This window comes from Mustela nigripes, chromosome 2, assembly GCF_022355385.1.
Source record: "Mustela nigripes isolate SB6536 chromosome 2, MUSNIG.SB6536, whole genome shotgun sequence".
NCBI classification, from domain to species: Eukaryota; Metazoa; Chordata; class Mammalia; order Carnivora; family Mustelidae; genus Mustela; species Mustela nigripes.
The window spans coordinates 13,619,651-13,642,340 of record NC_081558.1 but is presented as its reverse complement, the minus strand read 5'-3'; the positions used below and the strand labels follow the sequence as shown (position 1 = coordinate 13,642,340).

General features: G+C 53.8%; 1 protein-coding gene across 1 annotated transcript; it reads right to left on the bottom strand.

The window, feature by feature from the left end:
• Window positions 1–577: 577 nt before the first annotated feature.
• On the bottom strand, window positions 578–16,733 carry MAP1S (microtubule associated protein 1S). The gene is made up of 7 exons (XM_059389385.1): window positions 16,579–16,733; window positions 15,128–15,229; window positions 13,289–13,371; window positions 12,352–12,492; window positions 9,421–11,782; window positions 1,593–1,828; window positions 578–821 (listed from the first exon to the last, which is right to left on the bottom strand). The coding sequence occupies exons 1-7, from the start codon at window positions 16,697–16,699 to the stop codon at window positions 666–668; spliced, it is 3,201 nt and encodes a 1,066-aa protein (XP_059245368.1). The 5' UTR covers window positions 16,700–16,733; the 3' UTR covers window positions 578–665.
• Window positions 16,734–22,690: the final 5,957 nt, after the last annotated feature.

Sequence of the window (22,690 nt, the reverse complement as noted above, 5' to 3'; positions counted from 1 at the left end):
TCACGGACATCAGGTGACAGGACAGAGGCATGCTTTCTGGGTTGCTGTCTAAGCCAGTGCACGTGACACCTTCTCTAACATTACGTTCTAGGTCTCCCCACACGGGCAGGGGGCGGGCAAGGAAGGGGGTTCTTTCAGGTATTGATGTCTTGTAACCTTTGGGTTTCCGATTCTTAAGACCTGACGTGTGGGACTCTCCTGCCATGACATTGATCATCTCTAGAAATGGAGAGGAACCTGTTTTCCCAGCTTTAGAGCTTAGAGCCTTGGGTTCAAATTTCACCCGGTCACGGACGCACGCGTGTGATGGAGGTCCAGCAGCTGCCCAGGGGAACCAGCTTCCCCACTGGGAAAATCAGCCCCTCATGGTCAGCAGCACGCAGCAGCTGCTGGTGGTCCCTGCCCAAGAGGCCCACCCACCCTGGGCCTGGGTCCTTCCATCCGCAACATGGAGGCCGGAGCGTGCCTCACCTGGGGGCTCCTAGGGCTGCCCCTGAACTGGGAGGCCAGCAGAGTGGCGATGACACCCCCAGACGCCGCCAAGTCTCCTGTCAGCAGAAGGAACGAAGGCTACAGCCGAGTGGGGTACCTGGTTTATTTCTGATGCGGGGGACTCTCGGGCAGTGGTCGACTTCGGGCTGAGGGGCTGGGTGGCGGGCACGGGGCTAGAACTCCACCTTGCAGGCGGGGAAGGCCTCGTCCTGCATGGACACGGTGCTGTTGCTGCCCAGCACGGTGATGCCCAGAGCCTGGTGCCGTGCGTGCGTCTCCTCGTACCACTCGTGCATCGCCACCGAGTCGAAGGTGGGGATCAGGGTCACCTGCGGGTGGGACAGACGGCCCGGCGGTGAGGGGAAGCACCCTCGGTCCTCCTGGCCCGGGCCCCAGCTCCACTCCCCGCACCTCAGGCCCTCCTCCTCTGAGCACGTTGGCTCAGCTTCCCTTCTCCCCCACCCAGATGTCTGAAGCTGGGGGCCAGCCCAGCCCCGAAGTCCCTTCTCTTCTCTGCGGCACCCAGGGGAAGGGAGCCTCCCACGACACAAGACGCTAGGCCTCCCTCCGGCCCCTCCCCTGCACCAGCCAGGTTTGCTCCACTGCCCTGCCCTGCGCCTGGGAGCCCCCCTCCAGGCTCCCTCCAGGCTGCGGGGCTCCCGTGAAGCTGGGTGCCAGCCCGCTCACAGGCAGCATGAGGGCCAGGAAGCTCCTGCTTCCACCCAAACTTGTCTCCTGCTCCAAGGCTCTGCCTCAAGGCTTCCTCTGAGGACAACTGCAGCCCAAAGGCTCCACGTTCCAATCTGTCAGCCACAGGGACACCCCGCCTATTCCTCCCCACCCAGCACCCACCCCCAGGCTGCTGCTGACAGACCATGTGGGTGCAACAGGAACAGAGTCCTGGGAGCAGGTGGGACCTCTGCGCCTGCTTTCACTTCCGTGGCCCTGGGGGCACAGCTTAGTCTCTCTGAGCCCCACTCCCTCTGCAGATGGCTGAGGGCCGCACAGACCTCATGAGATGACGTTCAACGGGAAGGTTGCAGGAAGCGTGGACCCTACCTTCTGCCAAGATTGCCTGAGGCCCTGGAGTAGTCACGCACCTGGAGGTCACGGTCCCACTGCTGCTTGCCGGCCAGCAGGGCGTCCAGGACAGCCCGCATGCCCTCTTCCTTACGCTGGTCCTGGCCACTGATGACGTAGCAGAGCGCACGCACCCGCCGGAAGAACTCCTCGTCCAGCAGCCGGGCGCTGCTCCCGCTGGGCAGGTAGGCCAGGTCAAGGTAGACGGGGGAGCCAGGAGGGGCTGCTGACCCACCTGGTCGGCTGCCAGCTGACCCTGCAGGTAAGAAGGACAACGTCAGTCCTGAGCTTCTGGAACCAGGAAGGAGCCGAGCCCCAGCTCCCCCTACACCTCTCCAAGTGGTTCCCTCCTCAGAAGAAGGCCTGTTCTCACTATCTTATAGTTGATAAGCTCTCCCTGGTGTGGACAGTTATTCAGTGGTCATATCCTCAGGGGCTAGTCCCTGGGTGCAGATACCCAGGGCCAAAGGTAAGGAAGGTAGAACGGGGCAACCAGGGATGGCTTCCCGGAAGAGGAGGTTTTAGAGCTTTGGCTGCCAAAGCAACTGGTACCTAGAACAATGTGCTGCTTCTACAGCATCCATCTGTTCAAGTACTCAAGTGGCCTTTTCGAGGATTCCTGGCCAATACGCACTGGGGACACAGCAGTAAGCAAGAGAGACGAAAATCCCTGCCGCCAAGGGCAATGGGAAGACAAGAGTGGGTGTGGGGGGGACAGAACTACAAGAGAAAGAGCCAGGATGTGGCATGGCTCTCAGAGCCTCATCCATGGCCTTGAATCCAGAGTCTCGGTGAAGGGGGATAAGGCCCCCAGTCCTGTGTGTCTCATAAGCAACTGACTGAGGACACACCTGGATGTTAGGCCCAGGAAAGTGGCCAGATGCTTGGCACCCTATGATCATACACATTGCCCAGCTCAGGGTGTGGGTCCAGAGGGCTGCCGAGGCATTTGCAGAATGAATGGCTCCCCCAGCTCTGGGCACGCAGCACCCCTCACTCACTGCTGGGAACAGCGGTGGTGAGGATCTTAAGACTCAGGAAGAGAAGCCCCTATGGCGACGGGAGGCTCACGGGAGAGAGGAGCCATGGAGGTAAAAGACTGAAGGGAAGCCGCAGGGGAGACGGACAGGGGCAGAGCGGGGCCCTCCGCACCGCCTGCTGGCGTCCATGCAGTTCTACCAGGTGCCCGTCTGGTTAAGTCCTCAGCTGCTCTTCTGCCACAGAGCAGAGCTGAGTTGTTGGGACAGAGGCCATCTGGCCTGCAGAGCTGAAAACGTTCATATTCTGGCTCTTCTGAGACACAGTTCACAGACACTAGCACAGAGGATCCATCTGTCCAAGGTGGTAGGAGAAGGAGACCCCAAGTGGCCAAATGGCCTGGCAGACTGGGCCCTGGAGGACTCCCAGCCTCCAGGTGCTAGCCTAGCCCCACAGGCCGGGAAGCCACCTGCCACCGTGCTGGGGACCCTTGACCTACCAACTCTCACAAGGGCTCGTCAGCTGCCTCCCTTGGAATGTGCCCAACAAGGGTAAGAAGCGGCAGCTCAGGTGGGCACTGAGGCTAGGAGCCAACGAAAGGCCATGGGTCGAGTGAAGCCAGAGTCACGGTCAGGGACACCCAGGCACCTGGAACAGGTGAGCAAGCACTCACGGACACGAGCTCGAGCTACGATCACTGCCAGCCATCATCACTGCTCTCCCATGAGCCCCTGGGTCCTTCTAGGCCTCCACCACCCTCTGCGGTGTCACCAACCACTGCAATGTGGCAGGTACGCGCGGACAAGAGCAGGGGCTTCAAAACACATGCGAGCATCCAGGGCTTTTCTTTTTTTTTTTTTAAAGACTTCTTTATTTTGGAGCAAGAGCACAAGCATGAGTAGAGGGAGTGGCAGGCAGAGGGCGAAGCAGGCTCCCCACTGAGCAAGGAGCCCGATACGGGACTCGATCCCAGGACCCCAAGATCATGACCTGAGCCGAAGACAGAAGCTTAACTGAGCCACCCAGGTGCCCCCAGGCATCCAGGACCTGGTGTGGCAATGGGAAGCAGAACTAGCTAGTAATTTTTCATATCGATGACACGCTGGAATATTCTGATAGAGCGGTAGGTAGGACAGAGTGAACTCAGCAGGATTCGGGGATGACGGTGCAGCAGCAAACGCGGGAATCTGCCTTCTGACCCAGAGGACAGGACAGTCGCGCCGGCAGCCCCTCCCCAACTTACACTGCCCGACTTACATGAGCCAGAGAGACCGGGAACACTTTCTCTCCTTTTCTCCCTCCTACCTCCCTTCCTTTCTCGTCTTCCCCCTTCTGGGAGCCAGACATGCAAGGACTAAGTCATTCAAAAGCCACTGTGCTGAATCACTGGTATTATACACCTGAAACTGATGGAACACCGAATGTTAACTAGATTGGCATTAAAATAAAAAACTTAATAAAAAAAACAAAAGCCACTTCGTATATAGGGGATTTAGCGTAGTCCTCACACACGCAGGAGAAAGGTACAGGCTCAGAGAGGACTTGAGAAGACTCTCAGACTCCCCCGCAGACTGACCTCCAGCACGGAAGCAGCACCCAGCATTAACCAGAGAAGCCACGTAAACCTCCCCCTGGGGAAGGGGGAGATTTGGATCTCTGGAGTTAACGCACTATTAAATCTGAACGTCCAGTTTCCAGCAACTGCAACAACCACAAGGGATAAAAAGAAACAGGAGAAGTACAGCCTATTCAAAGGGAAAAAAAGGAAAAAAAAAATCAACGGAAACCAGAAAGGCCCGATGGCAGGCTTACTGGACAAGAACTTGAAAGCAACGGTCTTTTTTTTTTTTTTTTTTTTAAAGATTTTATTTATTTATTTGACAGAGATCACAAGTAGGCAGAGAGGCAGGCAGAGAGACAGGAAGGGAAGCAGGCTCCCTGCTGAGCAGAGAGCCCCATGTGGGACTCGATCCCAGGACCCTGAGATCATGACCTGAGCCGAAGGCAGTGGTTTAACACACTGAGCCACCGAGGCGCCCCGAAAGCAACAGTCTTAAAGACGCTCTCAGAAAGAAAGGAAGACACGCAGGACAGCACAAACGAAATGAATGTCACCAAGGACACAGAAAACACAGAAAGAAACCCGAGAGAAATCCTGCAGCTGAAAAGTACAATAACTGAAATGAAAATTCACCAGAGGAATTCAATTCATGATTCCAACAGTGATTTTTGATGATAGGATGAGAGCAATTATCAAGTCCGAGGAACGCGGAGAGATGACGGAAGAAAGTGAGCAGCAGCTTCAGGGACTTGCAGGACCCCATTAAAAGAGCCAACACGCACATGGAGTCCCAGGACAGAAAAGGGCAGAATGACTATTTGAAGAAATAACGGCCCCAAACTTTCCTTGATCAAAAGTGTTAATATGAATGTCTAAAAAGCTCAACAAATTCCAAGTGGGATGACCTCAAAGAGATCCACTATAATCTGACTGCTGAAAGACAAAGAGCGAATCCCTTTGAGAGAAAGCAGAGATAAAGGGAAAGTTTATACCTAAAAATGTTTATATTAAAAAAGAAGATCTTTTGGGGCACCTGGGTGACTCCGTGGGTTGAGCCTCTGTCTTCAGCTCAGGTCATGATTCTCAGGGTCCTGGGATCGATCCCCGCACCAGGCTCTCTGCTCAGCGGGGAAACTGCTTCCACCACCCCCTCCCCGGCCTGCCTCTCTGCCCACTTGTGATCTCTCTCTCTCTCTGTCAAATAAATAAAATCTTAAAAAAAAACAAAACAAAAAAAAACAAAAAAAACCTCAACGTGACAACCTTTCACCCCAAGGAACTAGAAAAAGAACAAAAGGAAAGCTAGCCAAAAAAACAAAACGATAAACAGAAGAGTAGAGATTTTAAAAATTGAGACTAGAAAAACACAAAAGATAATCAACAAAAGCAAAAGCTGGTTCTTGACAGCCCTTTAGCTAGACTAAGAAAAAAGAACAAAGACTCAGAAGTAAAAGTGGGGGCACTACTACCGACTCTACAGACACAAAAAGCATTATGAGAGTGTTGTGAACAGCTGTACAACCAACAAACTGGATGACCTAGAGAAAACTATACAGATTCCTAGAAACACGAAACCTACCAAGACCAAATCACAAAGAAACAGAAAAGCTGAACAGATTCATTGTTAGTAAGGAGACCGAATCAGTAAGTAAAACCCTTCTTGGCTTCACTAAGTTTCCACCAAACATTTAAAGGAGAACTAACATCGATCCTTCTCAAACTTTACCGAAACCACTAAAGAACAGGAACACATCTAATTCATCCACGAGGCCAGTGATACCAAGGTCAAAGACATTATGAAGAGAACTACAGACCAATATCTCTTATTAACCTTGATGCAAAAATCTTTGACAACTATTAGCAAGCCAAATTCAGCAGCATATTAAAAGGATCAGACACTGTGATCACGCAGGATTTATCCCTGGGATGCATGGTTCAACACACCAAAAAGAAAAAAAAAAAAGAAAAAGAAAAATCAATATAGGCCCATGTTGGGTATAGAGATTACTTGAAAATAAAATCTTTTTTTTTTTTTTTAAGAATTTATTTGTTTGTTTATTTGAGAAAGCGAGAGTGAGAAAGCACAGTTGGGGTGGGAAAGCAGCAGAGGAAGAGGGAGAAGCAGACTCCTGCTGAGCACAGAGCCTGATGCAGGGCTCAATCCCCGGACCCTGGGATGATGACCTGAGCCAAAGACAGGTGTTTAATTGACTGAGCCACCAGGTGCCCCTTAAAAACAAAATCTTAAAATAAGAGAAAAATCAACACAGTACATCAGATTAACAGAATGAACTATAAAAAAAAATACACAATAATTTCAATTGTTACAGAAAAGGCATTAGACAAAATTCAACACCCTTTCATGATAAAAACCCTCAACAAATTAGGAGTAGCAAGAAACTGCCTCAACGTAATACAAGCCATACATGAGAAACCCACAGCTCATGTCACACTTGGTTAAAGACTATAAGCTTTTCTCCTAAGAGCAAGGACAAGGCAAGAAATGTTGGCTTTTGCCACTTCTAGTCAACACAGTGCTGGATACCTTAAAGTTATCTCTGTTCACAAAGGATATGCTCTTATGTGTAGAAAACTCAACTGATGCGTGAGCGCACGTGCGCACGTGCAAACACCCCCCCCATCTACTAGAATAAACAAATCCAGCAAAGTAGCTGGATAACAAAATTAACATACAAATCAGTTATGCTCCTATATGCTAATAGTGAACAACCTAAAAAAGAAATTAACAATTGCATTTACAATAGTATCAAGAAAGAATAAAATACTTAGAAATTAACTTAACCAAGAAAATAAAATATACAAAAACTACAAAACACTTCTGAAAGAAACGAAAAAAGTCATAGAAATTCACAGAAAGACATATCGTATTTGTAGACTGGGAGACTTACTATCCACTGAGCTGCTGGCACTACCTAAAATGACGTATGGATTCAATGCTGTCACGGACCAAGTGCCAGTGATGGCCTTTTAGAGAAAGAGAAAAATTTACCCTAAAACTCCTATGGAATCTTAAGGGATTCCAGAAGGCAAGACAATACTGAAGAATGAAGTTTGGAGGACTCACACTTCCTGATTTGTAAATTCACGGAAAAGGGATACCAATTAAGACAGTGTGGTACTGATGAAAGACAGATACGTAACAGGCCAAGGGAACGGAGAGCCCAGAAATAGAGCCTCACATATATGGTGAAATGATGTTTGACAAGAATGCCAAGACTGGTGCTAGCAAAACTGGATGTCCAGATGGAAGAGAATGAAGTCGAACCCTTATTTAGCACGACAGGCAAAAAATTAACTCAAATCATCAAGGAGCAAAATATAAGAACTAAAACCACAGAACTCTTAGAACAAAGCAAAAGCTTCAAGAGACTAAATTTGGCAATGATTTTTTTGGATAGGACACCAAAAGCACAGAGGAGAAAAAGGAAAAGGCAAACTGGACTTCATGAAAATTATAAACTTCCGTGCAAAGAGCACTGTCAACAAAATAAAAAAGCAACACACAAAATGGAAGAAAATATTTACAAATCATGTATCTGCTAAAGGATTACCTACAGAACATATGCAGAACTCCCGTAACCCAACAACAAGACAACCGATTCAAAAAGGGCCAAAAGACCTAAACAGACATTTCTCCAAAAAAGATATATAAATGGCATGGCCGACAGTACAGGAAAAAGGTGCTCACTAATTAGGGAAATGCAAATCAAAACCACCCTGAGATACCACCTCACACCCATCACGCCGCCACGATCAGAAAAATACAGAAAGCAGTGTTGGCAAGGATGTGGAGAAACTGGAACTTTTCTGTACCGTTGGTGGGAGTCTAACATGGTGCAGCTGCTGTGGAAAACAGTATGGCAATTCCTCGGGAAAAAAAAAAAATCAAAAATAAAACTGCCGTATGATCCAGCAATCCTTCTTCCGGGAATATACCCAAAAGAGTTGCAAGCAAGATCTCCAAAAGATATCCGTCCAACCGCGTTCACAGCAACGTGATTCCACAGTAGCCAAAAAGCAGAAGCTCAGGTGTCCATCAGCAGGTAAATGAATAAAGAAAATATGGTACATCCACGTTGCAGAATAATATTCAACCTTAAAGAGAAAGGAAATTCTTAACCCCCCCCCAAGAAAAAAGAGGGAAGCAAGTTATAACCCAGGCTACAGCACAGATGAACCACGGAGACACTCTACTAAGTGAAGTAAGATAAATACAGTATGATTTTCCTTACACGAGATCCCTAGCGTCGTTGGAGCCATAGAAACAGAAAGTGGAACGCATGAGTGGTGGGTGCGGGGGACTGGGAGAGGAAGAACGGGAGTTAGTATTTAACGCTTAACGCTGACAAAGTTTCAGTTTTGCAAGATAAAAGGAGGCCTGGACAGGGACCCTGGTGATGGTTGCACAACAACGTGAATGTGCTTGACCCTGAACTGTGCGCTTCGGCAAGGTGAGGTCACGTCACGTACATTTCACAACTAAGGAAAACTGGGAGAAAAGTTACCATGGTGGACACAAGACTGCCGGTCTCTCAGAGGTGACTTACAGGGTGGCCCCTGGCTTGAGTCTGGGGAAAATAGATCTCAGAAAGGTCCCCACTGCCTGCACGACAAGGGTGGCCCGCTGTGCCCACGGGTCTTGCAGCACCGCAGCTCCTGAATCCCTGCTTCCCCCTCCCTGAGGAGCCCGGAATTTGGGTGCGTGTCAGGCAGAGGGGGCCAACGTGACCAGCCCCCCGCAGAAACCCTGGGCACTCCGTCCCTAATGAGCCTCCCGGGGAGGCGCCAACTCCCGCGGGCCACACAGCTCGCTGCTCCAGCATTAAGGCACCTGGTGTGACTACTACGCCAGGAGGCAGCTCTAGAACCCCACGCCTTTACCCTCGCTGATTCTGTTCCATATGCTTTTGCTCTAATACAGTTCAGCCACAAGGAAGCCTGTGTATTGAGTCCTCCCAGCCCAGCATTGAATCTGGTGGTCCAATGGGCTTGGGAATCTCCGTACAAAGGGGTTAAATGTGCTATTAAAATTAATTTCAGCTGTTTCTTCTTACTCACCATGGCCCCAGCAAGTTCACGAGGACAGATCCGCTCACTTCTGTTTGCACCAACGGCACTGCTTAAATGCCTCGGAAGTACACGTGCCTCAGCAGCGAGCCAGAACTTCCGTGTTATATGAGAATCAGAGGCCCAGAGAGGGGGTAGGTGTGACTGAGGCCACACGGCAAGGAGGGAACAAAGACTTGGGCCACTAACCCACTGTAGGACCCTGGGTCTTGGGTACTTACCAGATGGGCCCCGAGTGGCCACCTTGGGGACTGACGACTTTCTGGACAGGGGTGCCCGACCTCCCTTGTCACTGGGCTCGCTCCGGGCGCTGAGCGGCCGACTGGCTCGGTCTCCACCAGCCGGTCCCTTAGTCTTGGCAGTGACAGATGGAGTAGCTTTGGAGGCGGCTGTGCTGGGGTTAGTGCGAGTCAGGGATTTCCGGGTACGGTTGAGGCCCTCTGCCGGCCGGGCCTGTTCAGGGGGCAGCATCTCGGGGTCCACCATGCAGATGCTGGGTGGGGTGGGCAGCGGCGGGGGGAACTTGAGGGGCTCGGGCAGCGGGTCACGGCGAGGGACCCCAAAGCCCTCCATGTCCTCATCTGAGTCTGCAGTCCCAGGGGCGGCAGGCAGGGGGTCCGAGTCAGACAGGGTGGGCAGGGACTCGCTAACGGATGTGGGGGGCGTCTCCTCTGCCCCTGGTGCTCCAGCCCGCTCCTGGGACCGAGCACTGCTATCAGAGCTGCCGGGAGAGGCAGGGGCCGGTGCCACAGGCACAGCCTTTCGGTGCTCAAACTCACAGGGTGACACCAGGCACAGGTCCACGTCGTGTGGGGAGGCTGATCGCCGGACCCGGGGGCCTCGCAGTGGGAGGCTCAGCCCAGCCTCGCCTGCACTGGCAGGAGGCGGCGGAGGCAGCACCTGCTCGAAGGAGACAGACAGGGACTCATCTACCTCTGTGGAGTGTGGAGAGCCCACCTCGGCGGGCAGCGAGGGCGTGGTCACTGTGGGTGAGGCGTCCGGCCCTGCCTCCCCACCACGCAGCGGGCTCAGCGACAGCCGCCCGCTGCTCTCGGCTGGGCCCTGCTGGGCTCCAGTAGGCGAGGGTGTACGTGGCCGGGGGGTGCTGGCATCCAGGAGAAGCTCCAGCGTCTTCTCCTCCAAGGCGCTGCCGTCCTCCCCAGGTGGGCTCAACCCCAGCTCCAGCTCCAGGCTGCTCTCCTGGCTGGGTGTGGCCACCAGCTGGGGCGCTGGGGAACTGCAGGGCTCTGTCGGGGGGCTGGCCTCTCCACACCGGAAGCTGGGGGGGCTGCGGGGCCCATTCGCCGCTGGTGGGACACCTGGGCGAGGGACATTGGGTGCTCGGCGGGGTCGGGGAGCTGCTGGGGCCCCTGCCTTCTTCACGCTGGCTGAAGCAGAGGCCACCCGGCGGACTTCCCGGGGCTGGGTCCGAGGGGCACTTGGCTTGGGGTCCTTCTTCACCTCTCGGGAGACCCTGACTTCTTTCTCTGCCCTGCGTGGGGCCTCAACCCGAGGCGGGTCCTTCCGGGCCACCCCAGGGCGCTCCTGGGCTGGCCTGCTGGGTGCTGTTGTCCGGCCTTCTCTTCTCGAGCTGTCCCGGGAGCCCACGCTTTCCTTGCTCTCGGCTCGTCGAGGTCCCAGCAAGTCCTGGGGGGTCACCACGGGCTCCCGCAGGAATCCCAAGTGCTGCAGGCGGACCAGGCCATCCAGGAGGCGGGCGGGTGGGGTGCAGCCAGGGAAGAGCACACGCACCACCTTCTCCGTGGGGCCGGCAGGGTGCCACACCAGCAGGGCGCACACGGAGGCCAGCGTGCGCTCGGCGCCAGCCGCGGGCGGGTGCAGCACATACATGTCCAGCCGTCCCACGCCCATCTTCTGAAAGAGCACGGTGGGCTCGGCCGGGAGTGGACCGCGGTTCAGAGTCAGGGGTGTGATGCCCAGCCGGGCCAAGAGGCTGAAGGCCAGCTCCGCCTCGTCCTCACCACTCACCAGCCGCGAGGCGGCAACACGGGCATTGAGGAACACGACCCCTAGGTTGGGGGAGATGAGCCTGCGAAGCCGGTCGTCCCCCGAGCCCCCATCGGCCGCCGCCTCCTCACGCTCTGCCAGCTTGCGCCGCAGCAGACTGTTGAGGCCTGGGAGGCTGTCAGCGCCCGCGTGGGTCACCAGCACCGCGTCCACCCGGTCCAGGTGCCGTACCAGCTTCCAAAAGCTTGACTTGGGGTTGGAGCCCCCATTGACCAACACAGTAAAGCCGTTGACGGCGAAGAAGGCGGCGTCACCGAGGCCACCGGGGAAGATGTAGCAGCAGGGCCGGGCGAGCCTGAGGAAGCCCACAGATGCGGGTGGCTCGAGCAGGTCAAAGGGAGACGGCGGCTCCAGGGACTCAGCCACATACTCCAGGAACTCACGCAGGCCCTCAGATGCCGGCAGCTGCACAGGCGGGTTCCATCGCAGCTGGAGCGCGCTGTGGAGGCCGAGCACTTCAGGTGACAGCTGGGCCCAGTCGCCGAAGGTCGGGCAGGTGATGGTGAGCTTGGGCAGGTCTGCAGGTGGGGGTGTAGATGCCAGGAGATCCCGGATCTGCGAAAGCGGGTAACAGTTAGAAGCAGCCCCTGGGAAAACTAGGCCAGGACACTCCCATCCTGCATCCTGGGCCTGGGAGAATCCCTTGCTCAACCCGGTCACCCTTGGGACAAAACCCAGCCCTTCCCATGGTCGACAGAAATGTATGGTCTTGCCTTACCACCAGCTTCCCTCTCCCACCCTTTCTCTTACTCTCCCTACCCCAGGGCCTTTGTACTTCTTGTTCTTTTCCTACAGCACAGCTTCCTCCAGGGAGACCTTCTGGGCCCTCTACCTCCATTATCTGCTTCTGATCTCACCCACCGTTACATCACTCTCATAATGTGAAAAGGTGGTTTACCAGATAGTTTTGCTCATTTGTCCCATCCAGACTAAGGACCCTAGAAAGGACCCTACCCTCCTGGGACCTAGCACCTCGGGTGCCACTTGAAGTCTCTGGGAGGTCTGCTGATCTACAGGCCTAGCCTCAAATCACACACTGTAGTGGGTGGCGGGAACAGGTCACTAAGGCCACAAAGCCCGATGGGGACGAGCCAGGGGAAGCAGGATAAGAAGAGGTGGCTTACCTCTTTGTCCCCTAGGACCTGGAGGAAGTGGCGGAGTGAGAATCCCCCTGTTTGGAGCAGCAGTTCCCCTGTCTCTTCCAAGCAAGGCCCAGCCAGCACCAGCAGCTTGTGAGGGGCAGGGTCAAGCAGAAGATTCCGGAGCTGAGGAAGGGGAGATGGTTAAAGCCCCTACTCTGTGCAGTGACAAAGCCTGCACACCCCACCCCACCCCACCCAACCGAATGACCTCCAGCCCCAAATCTACATATAACCACCCTACCCCTGTCCCCGTCCTGGTACTCAACAGGAAGCTGGAGCCCTGCACTCCACCCCAAACTCCTGTCGCTCAACCTAAAGCCAGGTTCCAGTGCCTCCTCTTCCTAGAAGCCCACCTTTCTGGACTCCCTCCAGCCCACTTCTCTCTCTGGCCCAGCCCCAGTGCCAACGGAAGGAGGATTTCTGTGTCTGACTCTATCTCCTTCAGAGCTCCTCAAGGGAACAAAATGGAGTGTTTTTGATCAGAAGAAGGAACCTGTACAAGGGTCTCTAGAGGAGTGTCCTGGGGCTCTATCTTGCTCATCTTTCCCATGGATAACGGGGAAAAAGACACAGACGTCCATAAGCTGGAAGTACTAAGAAGTCAATTCAGACAACTCCGGGGGCCCAGCCAGGAGGGAGGCACGAAACGCAAGCACCAGTCAAGTCCTACCTTCCTGCCCCCAGATGCTCCCTGCTCATTCCTTCCTCCCAAACTCCAGTCTTTCCTGACTTCACCCACTCCCACCATCACCCCTAAGGAAGGAATAAACTACAGCCAAGGCCTTCCGGGGAGGCTTCCTGGAGGAGGGGGCGATGCTAGTGGGTGTCAAGAGGATTTCAAACAGCACAAAGCCAGGGCCGCAGGAAGGCAGGACTTGGGATGGCTCCAGTCCCAGCAGATTCCCAGACTGTTCCCTACCTCGTCACACAGAGACTTGTCTGATGGGTTCAGGAGGACCAGGGTCTCCAGGGTGTCTCCGCGGTGGTGCAGGCTCCGCTGGCCTGTGGGAGAATTGGGCGCAGTGAGTTTGGGGCTGGGCAGTGTGTGTGGGGCCAGACTGTCCTGGGGTCAAACCCTGCCTCCCTGTGTGACTCCAGGCAGCCACAAGCCCCTCCAGGACTCTGCTTCCCAGGAATCCTAGCCAGTGGGTCATCTGAGGATCAACAGGCACATGGTCAAGCTGCAGGTCAGGATGAGGTAAGAACAGGAAACCTGCCTTGGCAGGCCTCACACTGGAAACAACAGTACAACAGGCCTCCACTGCTCGCTGGCCCCAATTCAAAGCAATCAGCCCTATGGGGGGATAGGGCTGTCACCCCCATTTTATAGGCAAGAAGCCTGAGCCCAGCGAGGGCCAAGGAGGTACACCAGGAAGAGGGCAGACATGGGCAAAGACTCTGAGGCAGGACTGTCTGAAGATGAGGAAGTGGCAGGTGAGGCCAGAGTGAGGGGAGCATAAGGGAGCGTGGGGGAGCATGGGGGCAGGGAGGCCTCCTGGGCCATGAAGAGGGGAGTAGAGGTGATTCTGGAATATGAACCCTGGTCGGCCCCCCAGATCCCAGATGTTTCAAAAATGGAGCACCAGGGCGCCTGGGTGGCTCAGTGGGTTAAGCTGCTGCCTTCGGCTCAGGTCATGATCTCAGGGTCCTGGGATCGAGTCCCGCATCGGGCTCTCTGCTCAGCAGGGAGCCTGCTTCCTCCTCTCTCTCTCTCTGCCTACTTGTAATCTCTCTCTGTCAAAAAAAAAAAAAAAAATTTTAAAAAAAAAAAAAAAAAAAAAAAAATGGAGCACCAGGCCTGAGGCTGGGGACCTTGTGGCACTGGTCAATCTTTTATCAGTTTATCACAGGCTTATCGTCATGTACGGATATTGCCCCATTCCAGTGGGGAAACCAAGGCATAGAGAGAGGAAGTAGCTGCCGTAGTCACACAGAGCAGACGAGATTTCCAGCCCCCGCCCCCTCAGTCCTGCGAGGGGTCAGGAAGCCACCAGGAACGGCCAGGACAATGAGGCGAAGAACACTTCCTTCCCCTCCTGCAGCAGCCTGGGGCTGACTCAATGGGCTGGCTGAGGCAAGAGGGGCCGTGGGTGACACCTGGAACCCGGCCATCAGCTGCTCCATGCGATGGGTCACCCGGGCTCTGTGGGGCTAGTCCGGGCATCTGACCCTTTCCTTGATCTTGCTCCTTTCCCAGCTTCCCATCTACTGCGCACCTACTGTGCACTCAGCCCTGTATGGGGGACACGGCCATGAGCCAGGCACAGTCCCTGCCACAGGGGGGCCACATTCCACCTTCCAAGCCTATTTTGCAGCCCCTCGCTTCCCAAGTATCTTCCCACTTTGCCTGGGCGCTTCCCTCCCCTTGACACATCAGTCCCAGATGCCTCTGATCCAAAGAACCCACTCTTGGAAGTCACCCTGTCCCCCACCCCTCAACTGCCTCATCTGCAAAATGGGAACAAAATACAAGCTCCTGCCTAGTGTACAGCTGGAGTAAGCTGGCTGGAGCTGGGTCAGGGCCCACCCTGCTCTGCATGCTATAGATCGCAGCTGTATTATTACTGCTGTTTAGAGCTATACCTGACCACCCTCCCCCCCCCCCCCCCCCCCCCCCTTCCCCCCCTGTGACCTCGACCCCCGCACCCCCCCCCCCCCCCCCCCGCCATGCCTGGCACATAGCTGGCACTCAGAGAACACGTGACTAGCTCATGAGTGGAAGGGGAGCATTTCAGGCATGCAGGATCTCCAGTCTCACCTTTCACAATGCTGGAGAAGGTGGCAGAGTGCCGGGACACAAAAACCTTGAGCTGCTCATCAAGGCTGCAAATGCCAGGGTCAATGTCCCAGGACCGGATGCCTGTTGCGGAGGAGAGGGGGTAGGAGAAGTGAGGTAGGACTCAGCTGGGCTCCCCGGCTCTGAGAACAGTTTAATAACCAGTATCTGGGAAGTGGGAGCAATCCCAGCCCCTCCCCTCCACTTGCCCCCCAATGCAAGAGCCTGGAGACTCAGAACCACTCAAAGTGCCCTTAGATTTTCTGCATCGTTTCAAGGAACCCAAAGCATAACTCAGCATTTCAAAGAGAAGAATCAACAACAAGAATGCTCCCACCTCTAAACAGTCACTTGGTCCCCTCCATCATTGCCCTCACCCCCACCACTGGTCTCACAGCTTCTACAACTGGCCAGACACACTCCCCAGACACACTCCCACTGCTTGGCCTTTGCACCAGCTGCTCCCACTCTCAGGAGGCTCTTCCCTCTGCTTCCACCCTTCAGGTCCTCAACCGTTTGCACTGTTCTACACACTCCTGACAGCAGGTGAGCTTAAAACTTGTTCCATCTCCTCGCCCACTTTGGGTCCATCCCCCTACCAGACTGTTGGCCCCGTGAGAGCAGAGCTGAACCTGCCTGTGGTCCCCCACACTATCCCAGCACATGAGTCGGGGGGGGGGGGGGAGAGACAGGAGGACCCAGGCACAGACGACGACATTCCCAAGCATGAGGACCGAAGTGTGTGCTAACCTCCCATTTTACAGGAGCCAGACCGCAGGCCCTGTCCATCTGGGTTGGGGGGAATGAATGCCCTCCAAACACGGTGTGGGGTGTACCACGCCCGCCGGTTCCACCGTGCCAAGTGGCTGCAGGTGAACTTTGCAGGTGCACCTATGACTCACCTCCCCAGATGCCAAATCCCCTGGGCAGGCCGCGCCCGCCCACACCCCAATTAGCAAGCTCCTTGTGGAGCAACAGAAAGTGGGCCCCGGGGCTTCAGGCCCAGCCTCCGCACCCTTGTTCCTCCTTCCAGAACGTCCAGGATGCTAAGACCGGGGACTTCGAGGTGACCCCACCCTCCCTTCGGCCTGCCAGTCTGGCGGGAAGCAGAGTCGTGGTCCGCTGTTGCCCAATCACGCGGGTCCCAAAGCCCAGGTCCCGCGCGTCCCGACCCTGGGCTGCACCCCGGTCGGGGCGGGGCAGCCCAGCCCAACCCAGACCCGGGCACCGCCTTCTCCGTGGGCACCGAAGGCCTCAGCCCGCGCCATACGCCTAACGGTGAGCAGGACCGAGCTTCCCGGCCCCAGGATCCCGCCGCCCCGCAATCCAATCCTCTCCCCACCCCCAACCCGGCCGCCCCACCCCCCGGCCCTCGGGCCGAGACGAGCGACCGCGCCCGCCTCCCGCACCCCGCGCCCCCAGGCCGGCCCGACCTCGTTCGAGCTCCTCCAGAACATAGGCAAGCAGCCCCGAGCACCCGCACTCGCCGCCCACCACGAGCAGCAGCGAGCTCGGCGCTTGAGCCGCCCCGGGACCCACCACCGCCGCCGCCATCTTCGCGCCGCACTGACGCTCCGAGCGCCCACCCCGCTGGCCCCGCCCCTTAAAGGGGCCAAACCGGAAGAACTGAAGACCCCGCCCGGAAGCCTCCTCGCCCCTCATCTGCCACGGTCGACCCCTTCAGGTTTCCGGAGCTGGGGACCGAGCACTGAAGTGGTTGTCTGACTCTTGGAGAGCCACCCTGGCCACCCCCTCCCAAGTGATCATTCCTTCGTCCGTCTGTCCATCCATCCATCCATCCATTCATTCAACAAGCTTTGACTGCATGCCTACCACGTGCTCTGCAAGAACTTACCACATCACAGTGGGCCCAGTCAGAACCAGGTCCCATACATGCTTATAGGTCCCTGGGTCAGGGCTTGAACAGAGAAAGAAAGTTATCTTATAGCTAGGGCTTTAAGGGATGTGTAGGAGTTTGCCAGGTATGAGTGGTGGGGCAAGAGCATATGAAGCAGAAATTAGAGCATGTGTAGAATTTTAGAGGTAGGAAAGTACGTTTGTGTTTGCAGCATACTCCCGAGCCCACTAGGTCCTGAAGCAGGGTAACATGCTTGCACCTATGTGCCAGACATTTTACTCCGTTAGTTCATCAAATAAATCTATGAGATAGGTAATTTATTATGGTCACATCAGAGAGGAAACTGAGGCTTGGAGAAATGAGGTCATCAGCCTCTTAAGTGATAGAACAGAATTGAACCCAAGTGAGTCTGATTCTAGGCCCAGCCTGTGGCAGGCACTGACTGCCAGTCTCACGTGGGTCCCCCTCCTTCCCCAAACAATCTCATTCAACCCTTTTCTTTTTTAAACAATTTTATTTATTTATTTGAGAAAGAGAAAGAGTGTGTGCACAGGCAGGGGGAGGGGAAGAGTGAGAGGGAGAAGCATACTCCCCACTGAACAGACACCACCCCCCTAAGCAGGGCTTGATCTGAACCCAGGATCATGACCTGAGCTGAAGGCACATGCTTAATGAACTGAGCCAAACAGGCATCATCCCTCATTCAACCCTTTAAACTATGGTGGCCACTACTTTAAAAATTACATTGCATCAAACTTTTTGACGGTTGCCTGTGCCCAGGAAGGGCTGGGTTGTCTCTCTTGGGAGTGAGGTCTCCATCTCTGGAGGCATACAAGACAAATGAAAAGGCCTGGGAAACAGGATTGGCCTCCTGCTATCCTTCATTATCTAGGGTTGTTCAGCCCAACTTCCTCCCTGGTCAGTTGCTGGCCACGTGCTATCTAACGTCCTAGTACTCCACTTCCTCTCTCTCTTTTTAGCCCTGGCATTCTTCCTCTATCCCGGTCCTTCCTTCTTAGCTCCCTCCCCTGTGTCCTGGCTGCATGTGATTTCTTGCATTATTGTTATGAGCAATAATAGGAATGGGAGTGTCAGTGTCAGGCTCTATCTCACCTATTAGGCTGGGAGCTCAGTTGGAGGCGGGGCCAGGCAGCAGCTTCTCTGGAGCCCTGACCTTCTGTAACACATGGCTGAGTATCCTGGAAATGCATGGTGAAGGCTTGTGAAATGAGGGTGAAAAGCCCGTTCATCCATCATTAATTTATTCATTGATTCTTTCATGTGTATTTATTGGTTGAGTTTGGACTTGAATCCAAGACCTTCTGACCAAAATCTGTGCTCTTCCTTCCCGCCCAAGGGTGTGAGTTATGATTGTGGCTATTAAATCTAGTTTGTCTTAAAGGGCCCTGAAGTGTGAGCATGTTCTCCACCAGGCTGTCTGATTTGGGAGGAAAGGTCATCCCCAAGGACTCTGGGGGCTGATGTTCTCAGTGTTCTGGAGTCCTGAGGTTTTTCTGTCCCAGAGTGTCACCCAGGTGCATGACCCCCAAATGGGAAATGTGAGGAGCATCTCCCCAGCTATGAAGCATCTGGGGCATCATTTCTGAGATCCCGGGCACCAGACTTAGGTCACTGTCCTTCTGCCTTTGTCTACCCCCAGCTCCATGCCTCTTTCAAGGTCATCCATCCCTAGAGGGATCAGATGACAGCATTTGTGGGGGGAAATGGAAACCTTAGCCCTCAAGACTGCTGGACACCCTTGTTTTCCTACCCTGGCAATTCTTTTCTTTTCTTTTCTTTTTTTTTACGTTTTTCTTGAGGTTTAACTTAAGGCATGGGCAAGTTCACAAATGTCTAACATGGAAATCGACAAGGATGATGACCCTTTGATCAGGATCTAGGACATGCCCTGCTCCTGGCAGTTGCTTGGACTTCCCACCTGACGCTCCCCTCCCTCAAGGCAACCACTGCCCCGACCTCTATCATTATAGGTGAGTTTTACCTGGTTCTGAACTTCGCATAAATGGGATCACAGAGGGTGTCCACCCTTGGATCCTGCTTCTCTTATGGCGAGGAGCAGGTGTTACTCCTTTTCACGGCAAGGTAGTAGTCTCTGGTTCCATTTTTTTATGTTGCAGTAAAATACATATGACTTATTTTAACCACTTTAAAGTATGTCATTCAGTGACACATAGTACCTCCAGTTCACAATGTCTTGGCACCTTCACTGACACTAGCTCTGCAACTCTTGCATTCCCATTAGCCATCACTCCCCGCCCCCTCCCCAAAGCCCCTGGCAACCAGTATTCTACTTTCTATCGCTATAAATACATCCTTGACATTTCATACACTATCTGGCCATTTCTATCAGGCTTCCATCATTCAGCATATTGTTTTCAAGGTGCATGCATATTGTATCCACATACGACTCCTTTATTCCTGACATTCCTGGTTTATCCATTCCACCATTGGTGGACTTTTGGGTGATTTGTACCTTTTTGCTATTGTGACTAATGCTGCTGGGAACATTCGTGCACAAGTTTTTGCTGAATACCAGCTCTCCATTCCCTTGCGTGTATGCCTAGGAGTGGAATCTCTGAGTCACATGGTAATTCTATGTTTAGTTTTTTGAAGAGCTGCCAGACCCATTTTCCACGGCGGCTGCACCATTTCACATTCCCGTCAGCAACGTATGAGGATTCCAATGCCTCCACGTCCTTGAAAAGACCTGGATTTTATCATCATCGTTGTTACTATTCTTGTTATTAAAAGCTCTGGGTACCAGCTTTATACCGTTTGTCCCTTTCACCTGTCAGTGGACATTTGGGTTGTTTCCGTTTTGGGCTATAGTGGATGAAACTGTTTTGAGCCTTTTTTGTACATGTCTTTTGGTGACTATATCTCATTCTCCCCCCTCCCCCTCCATAAATGTCTAGGGGCAGGATGGCCGGGAGTTGGGGTAAGAGATGGCTGGACTGCTTTCCCAAGTGGTCTGTGAGGTCCATCCATCCTCAGGAACACTTTGATTTTAGCCTTTTCAATATTTGCCTTTTTTCCTGTCCATCCTCTACCCCTCTCACCAATGCAGTACATCTGTCAACATCCATTAAGCATGTGTGTTGAGAACACTAGTTCTCAGCACTGGGGAGGGGAACAAAACTATTGGTCCTGGGTGTGCATCACTCCCAGTCTGGGATTGAAGGAGCCTGAGGTCCCTGGGGCTGTATGCTTTATATATTAGTTAATTTTACCTTTGCAACGATTTAGGACAAAATCTCTGAGTAAACACATTTAATAAGTGGGCAAGAGAGATTGGGAGAAGTCAAGGGGCAGATTCGGTGTCCAGCACCCTGGGTTCCAGGATGTGAACCCAGGACATCTGACTCCAGGCCCTGCAATACTCATTCATCATTCGTTTGTTCATTCATTCATCCCCTCTGGAAACACTTCCTGATAACTCTCCTGTGCCGCTAAGAGGTCTCAGTCCTGGTTCCCAAGAAGACCTCAGTATGCAGGAGGAAGAGCTGTCCATGGATGTCCCCTAGCCCTGGGGAGTCAGGGTTGGGCTGGAGGGTGGGTTCAGGAGCTGGAAGAATTGCGAGTAGAGGAGTGAGGGCTTTGACTGGGGAGAGAGAGAAGGTATCCTCAAAAAAGGGACATTGGATCTAGGGTTTTGAAGAGTGCATAGGAGTTCATCAGGCAGATGATGTATTCATTAATTCAACAAACACCTCCAGCCAAATCCTCTTCTGCCAAACTCACCCTAGCCTGTTCCCAAGGAGTCCCCAGGCTGGGGGAGTCAGAACCACACAGATTCCCCAAAAAGTCATGGGTGAGGAGCAAGGAGAGGTGGAGCATAAGTATGCCCTAGAGGAGAGGAATATGGGGCCAACAGGAGTCTCCTGGGAGGAGCCTGTGGCTCCAATTCCTCTTCTCCAGAGTAGAAGGAACAGGTGCTGAATGGTTTTTGCTTTGGAATGTATTCCTTGGGTTAAATGAGGCCACGATGGCATGATTCTGCCTCAAAGAGATGCTTGGGCCTGGTCCAAGCCACTTCCCAGCAATGCAGCATCAGTTTCCCCAGGTGATATATTTGGAATGGAAAACAACTATCCCCTCCCTCTGGGCCTGGTGGTGTAGTGGTGATGGAGGAGCATTGAATTGGTGGTTGTGGGTGGAGGTCCATGCAATTGAGACATTTGAGACCTGTGAATGGAGCGGGAAGGTCCCAACCAGATCTGGAGAGATCTAGGAGGACTTCCTGGGGGCAGCAGCACTTGAGGCAGGACTTGAGGGAGGAGAAGGAGTTGAGTACAAGTATGGGACAGGGAAAGGAGCACCTGGAGGAGGAAGAGCACTTCCTGTGGGGGAGAACAGCATGTGCAAAGGCTCTAAGGCCAGAACAGACTGGGTGTGTTGGAAGAGTACAAGCCCACAGAATGGCTGAGTGGGGTGACTGGGAAATGCAAGAGGGTGTAGCTGGGGAGGCTAGTGGGGGTTGGGCCACACAGGCCTCCGGGTCACAGGAAGATTTGTGGATTTTAGACTGAGGGCCATGGTGGGGACCCATGGAGAGTGTGGGAGCAGACGAGACATGGAACACAAACTATAAAAAACGACCATGAGCTGGTTCCAAGCATTTTATAAGATTAACGCCAAGTCACTACCCCATTCCATTGTACAGGTAAGAAAACAGGAATTGACAGGGTAAGTGACATGCCCTGGATGATATAGCACGTGGCAGACCTAGGATTTGAATCCAGATGTCCTCAGTTTTAGAGCACTTAGCCAAGAGCAGCCCGGTCCAGGTAGTGGCCAGCTTGCCATCAGTTCCTTCTGCAAAATCGTTAAGATGTGGCACAGGGAGGAGGGGAGTTATGAGTGGGGGAGGCTGCATTTTGTTTGTTTATAATCCAGTCTTCTGCGAGGACTGCTGCTCCTCCAGCAACCCCACCCAAATAACGCAAAGCCGCCAGAAATGGCGATTTCCTCCCCTCTACTCTCATCCGCACTGGATCCGCCTAAACCCCACCCCCAGGGCGGATTGGACGGGACAGCGTTACCGACACCCAATGGTAGCTCAGGATACAAGTTCCCGCCCCCTCCTCTCCCTCAGGCCACTCCCCAACTCCGCCTCAGGACAGTCCGTAGACTGAGAGCGGGTGGAAGGGAGGTGGCTGGTTGTACCCGTTTAGGTCCCTGGGTTTTTGCAGAGGACCATGAAGTGGTGCTTCGAGCCAATATTGAGCACCCCATCTTCCGAAATGACGCGCGTCTCTTCCTTCCTCCCACACACGTGTGTGGAGTGCATACTGTGTGCCAGACCCTGTTCCAGGCCAGCCTTGGTCCTGCCTTCAGGAGCTCCTAGCTCGGTGTTCTCAAGAGGGCCTAAGTTTTAATACCCGGTTCATTCATTCATTATTCCGCTTGGTATATGTTCTTGAGCAAGAGGTGACCTGCTTGCATGGCTTGCAGTCTTGGAAGCTGGTTAGAGGGGACAAAGATGGGTCCTGAGCCAGCTTCCCAACCCCAGGCAGCGCCATGTCCTTAGGTCCAGACCTGAACCAAGTCAAACAGTCACCATTGTAGTCGCATCTCCTATGCCACTAATGACCGGATCAGGAAATGCAAAGTCGAGGATGACACAAGGGTCAAGGGCGCGGAACCCAAGTCTGGTGGTGTTAAAT

Coding starts and splice junctions, on each gene's coding strand:
- MAP1S (XM_059389385.1), bottom strand. CDS start 16,699: ATGGCGGCGGCGGTGGTGGGTCCCGGGGCGGCTCAAGCGCCGAGCTCG. Junction 15,230..16,578: donor TCTGGAGGAGCTCGAACGAG/GTCGGGCCGGCC, acceptor CCTCCGCAACAG/GCATCCGGTCCTGGGACATT. Junction 13,372..15,127: donor CTTCTCCAGCATTGTGAAAG/GTGAGACTGGAG, acceptor ATTCTCCCACAG/GCCAGCGGAGCCTGCACCAC.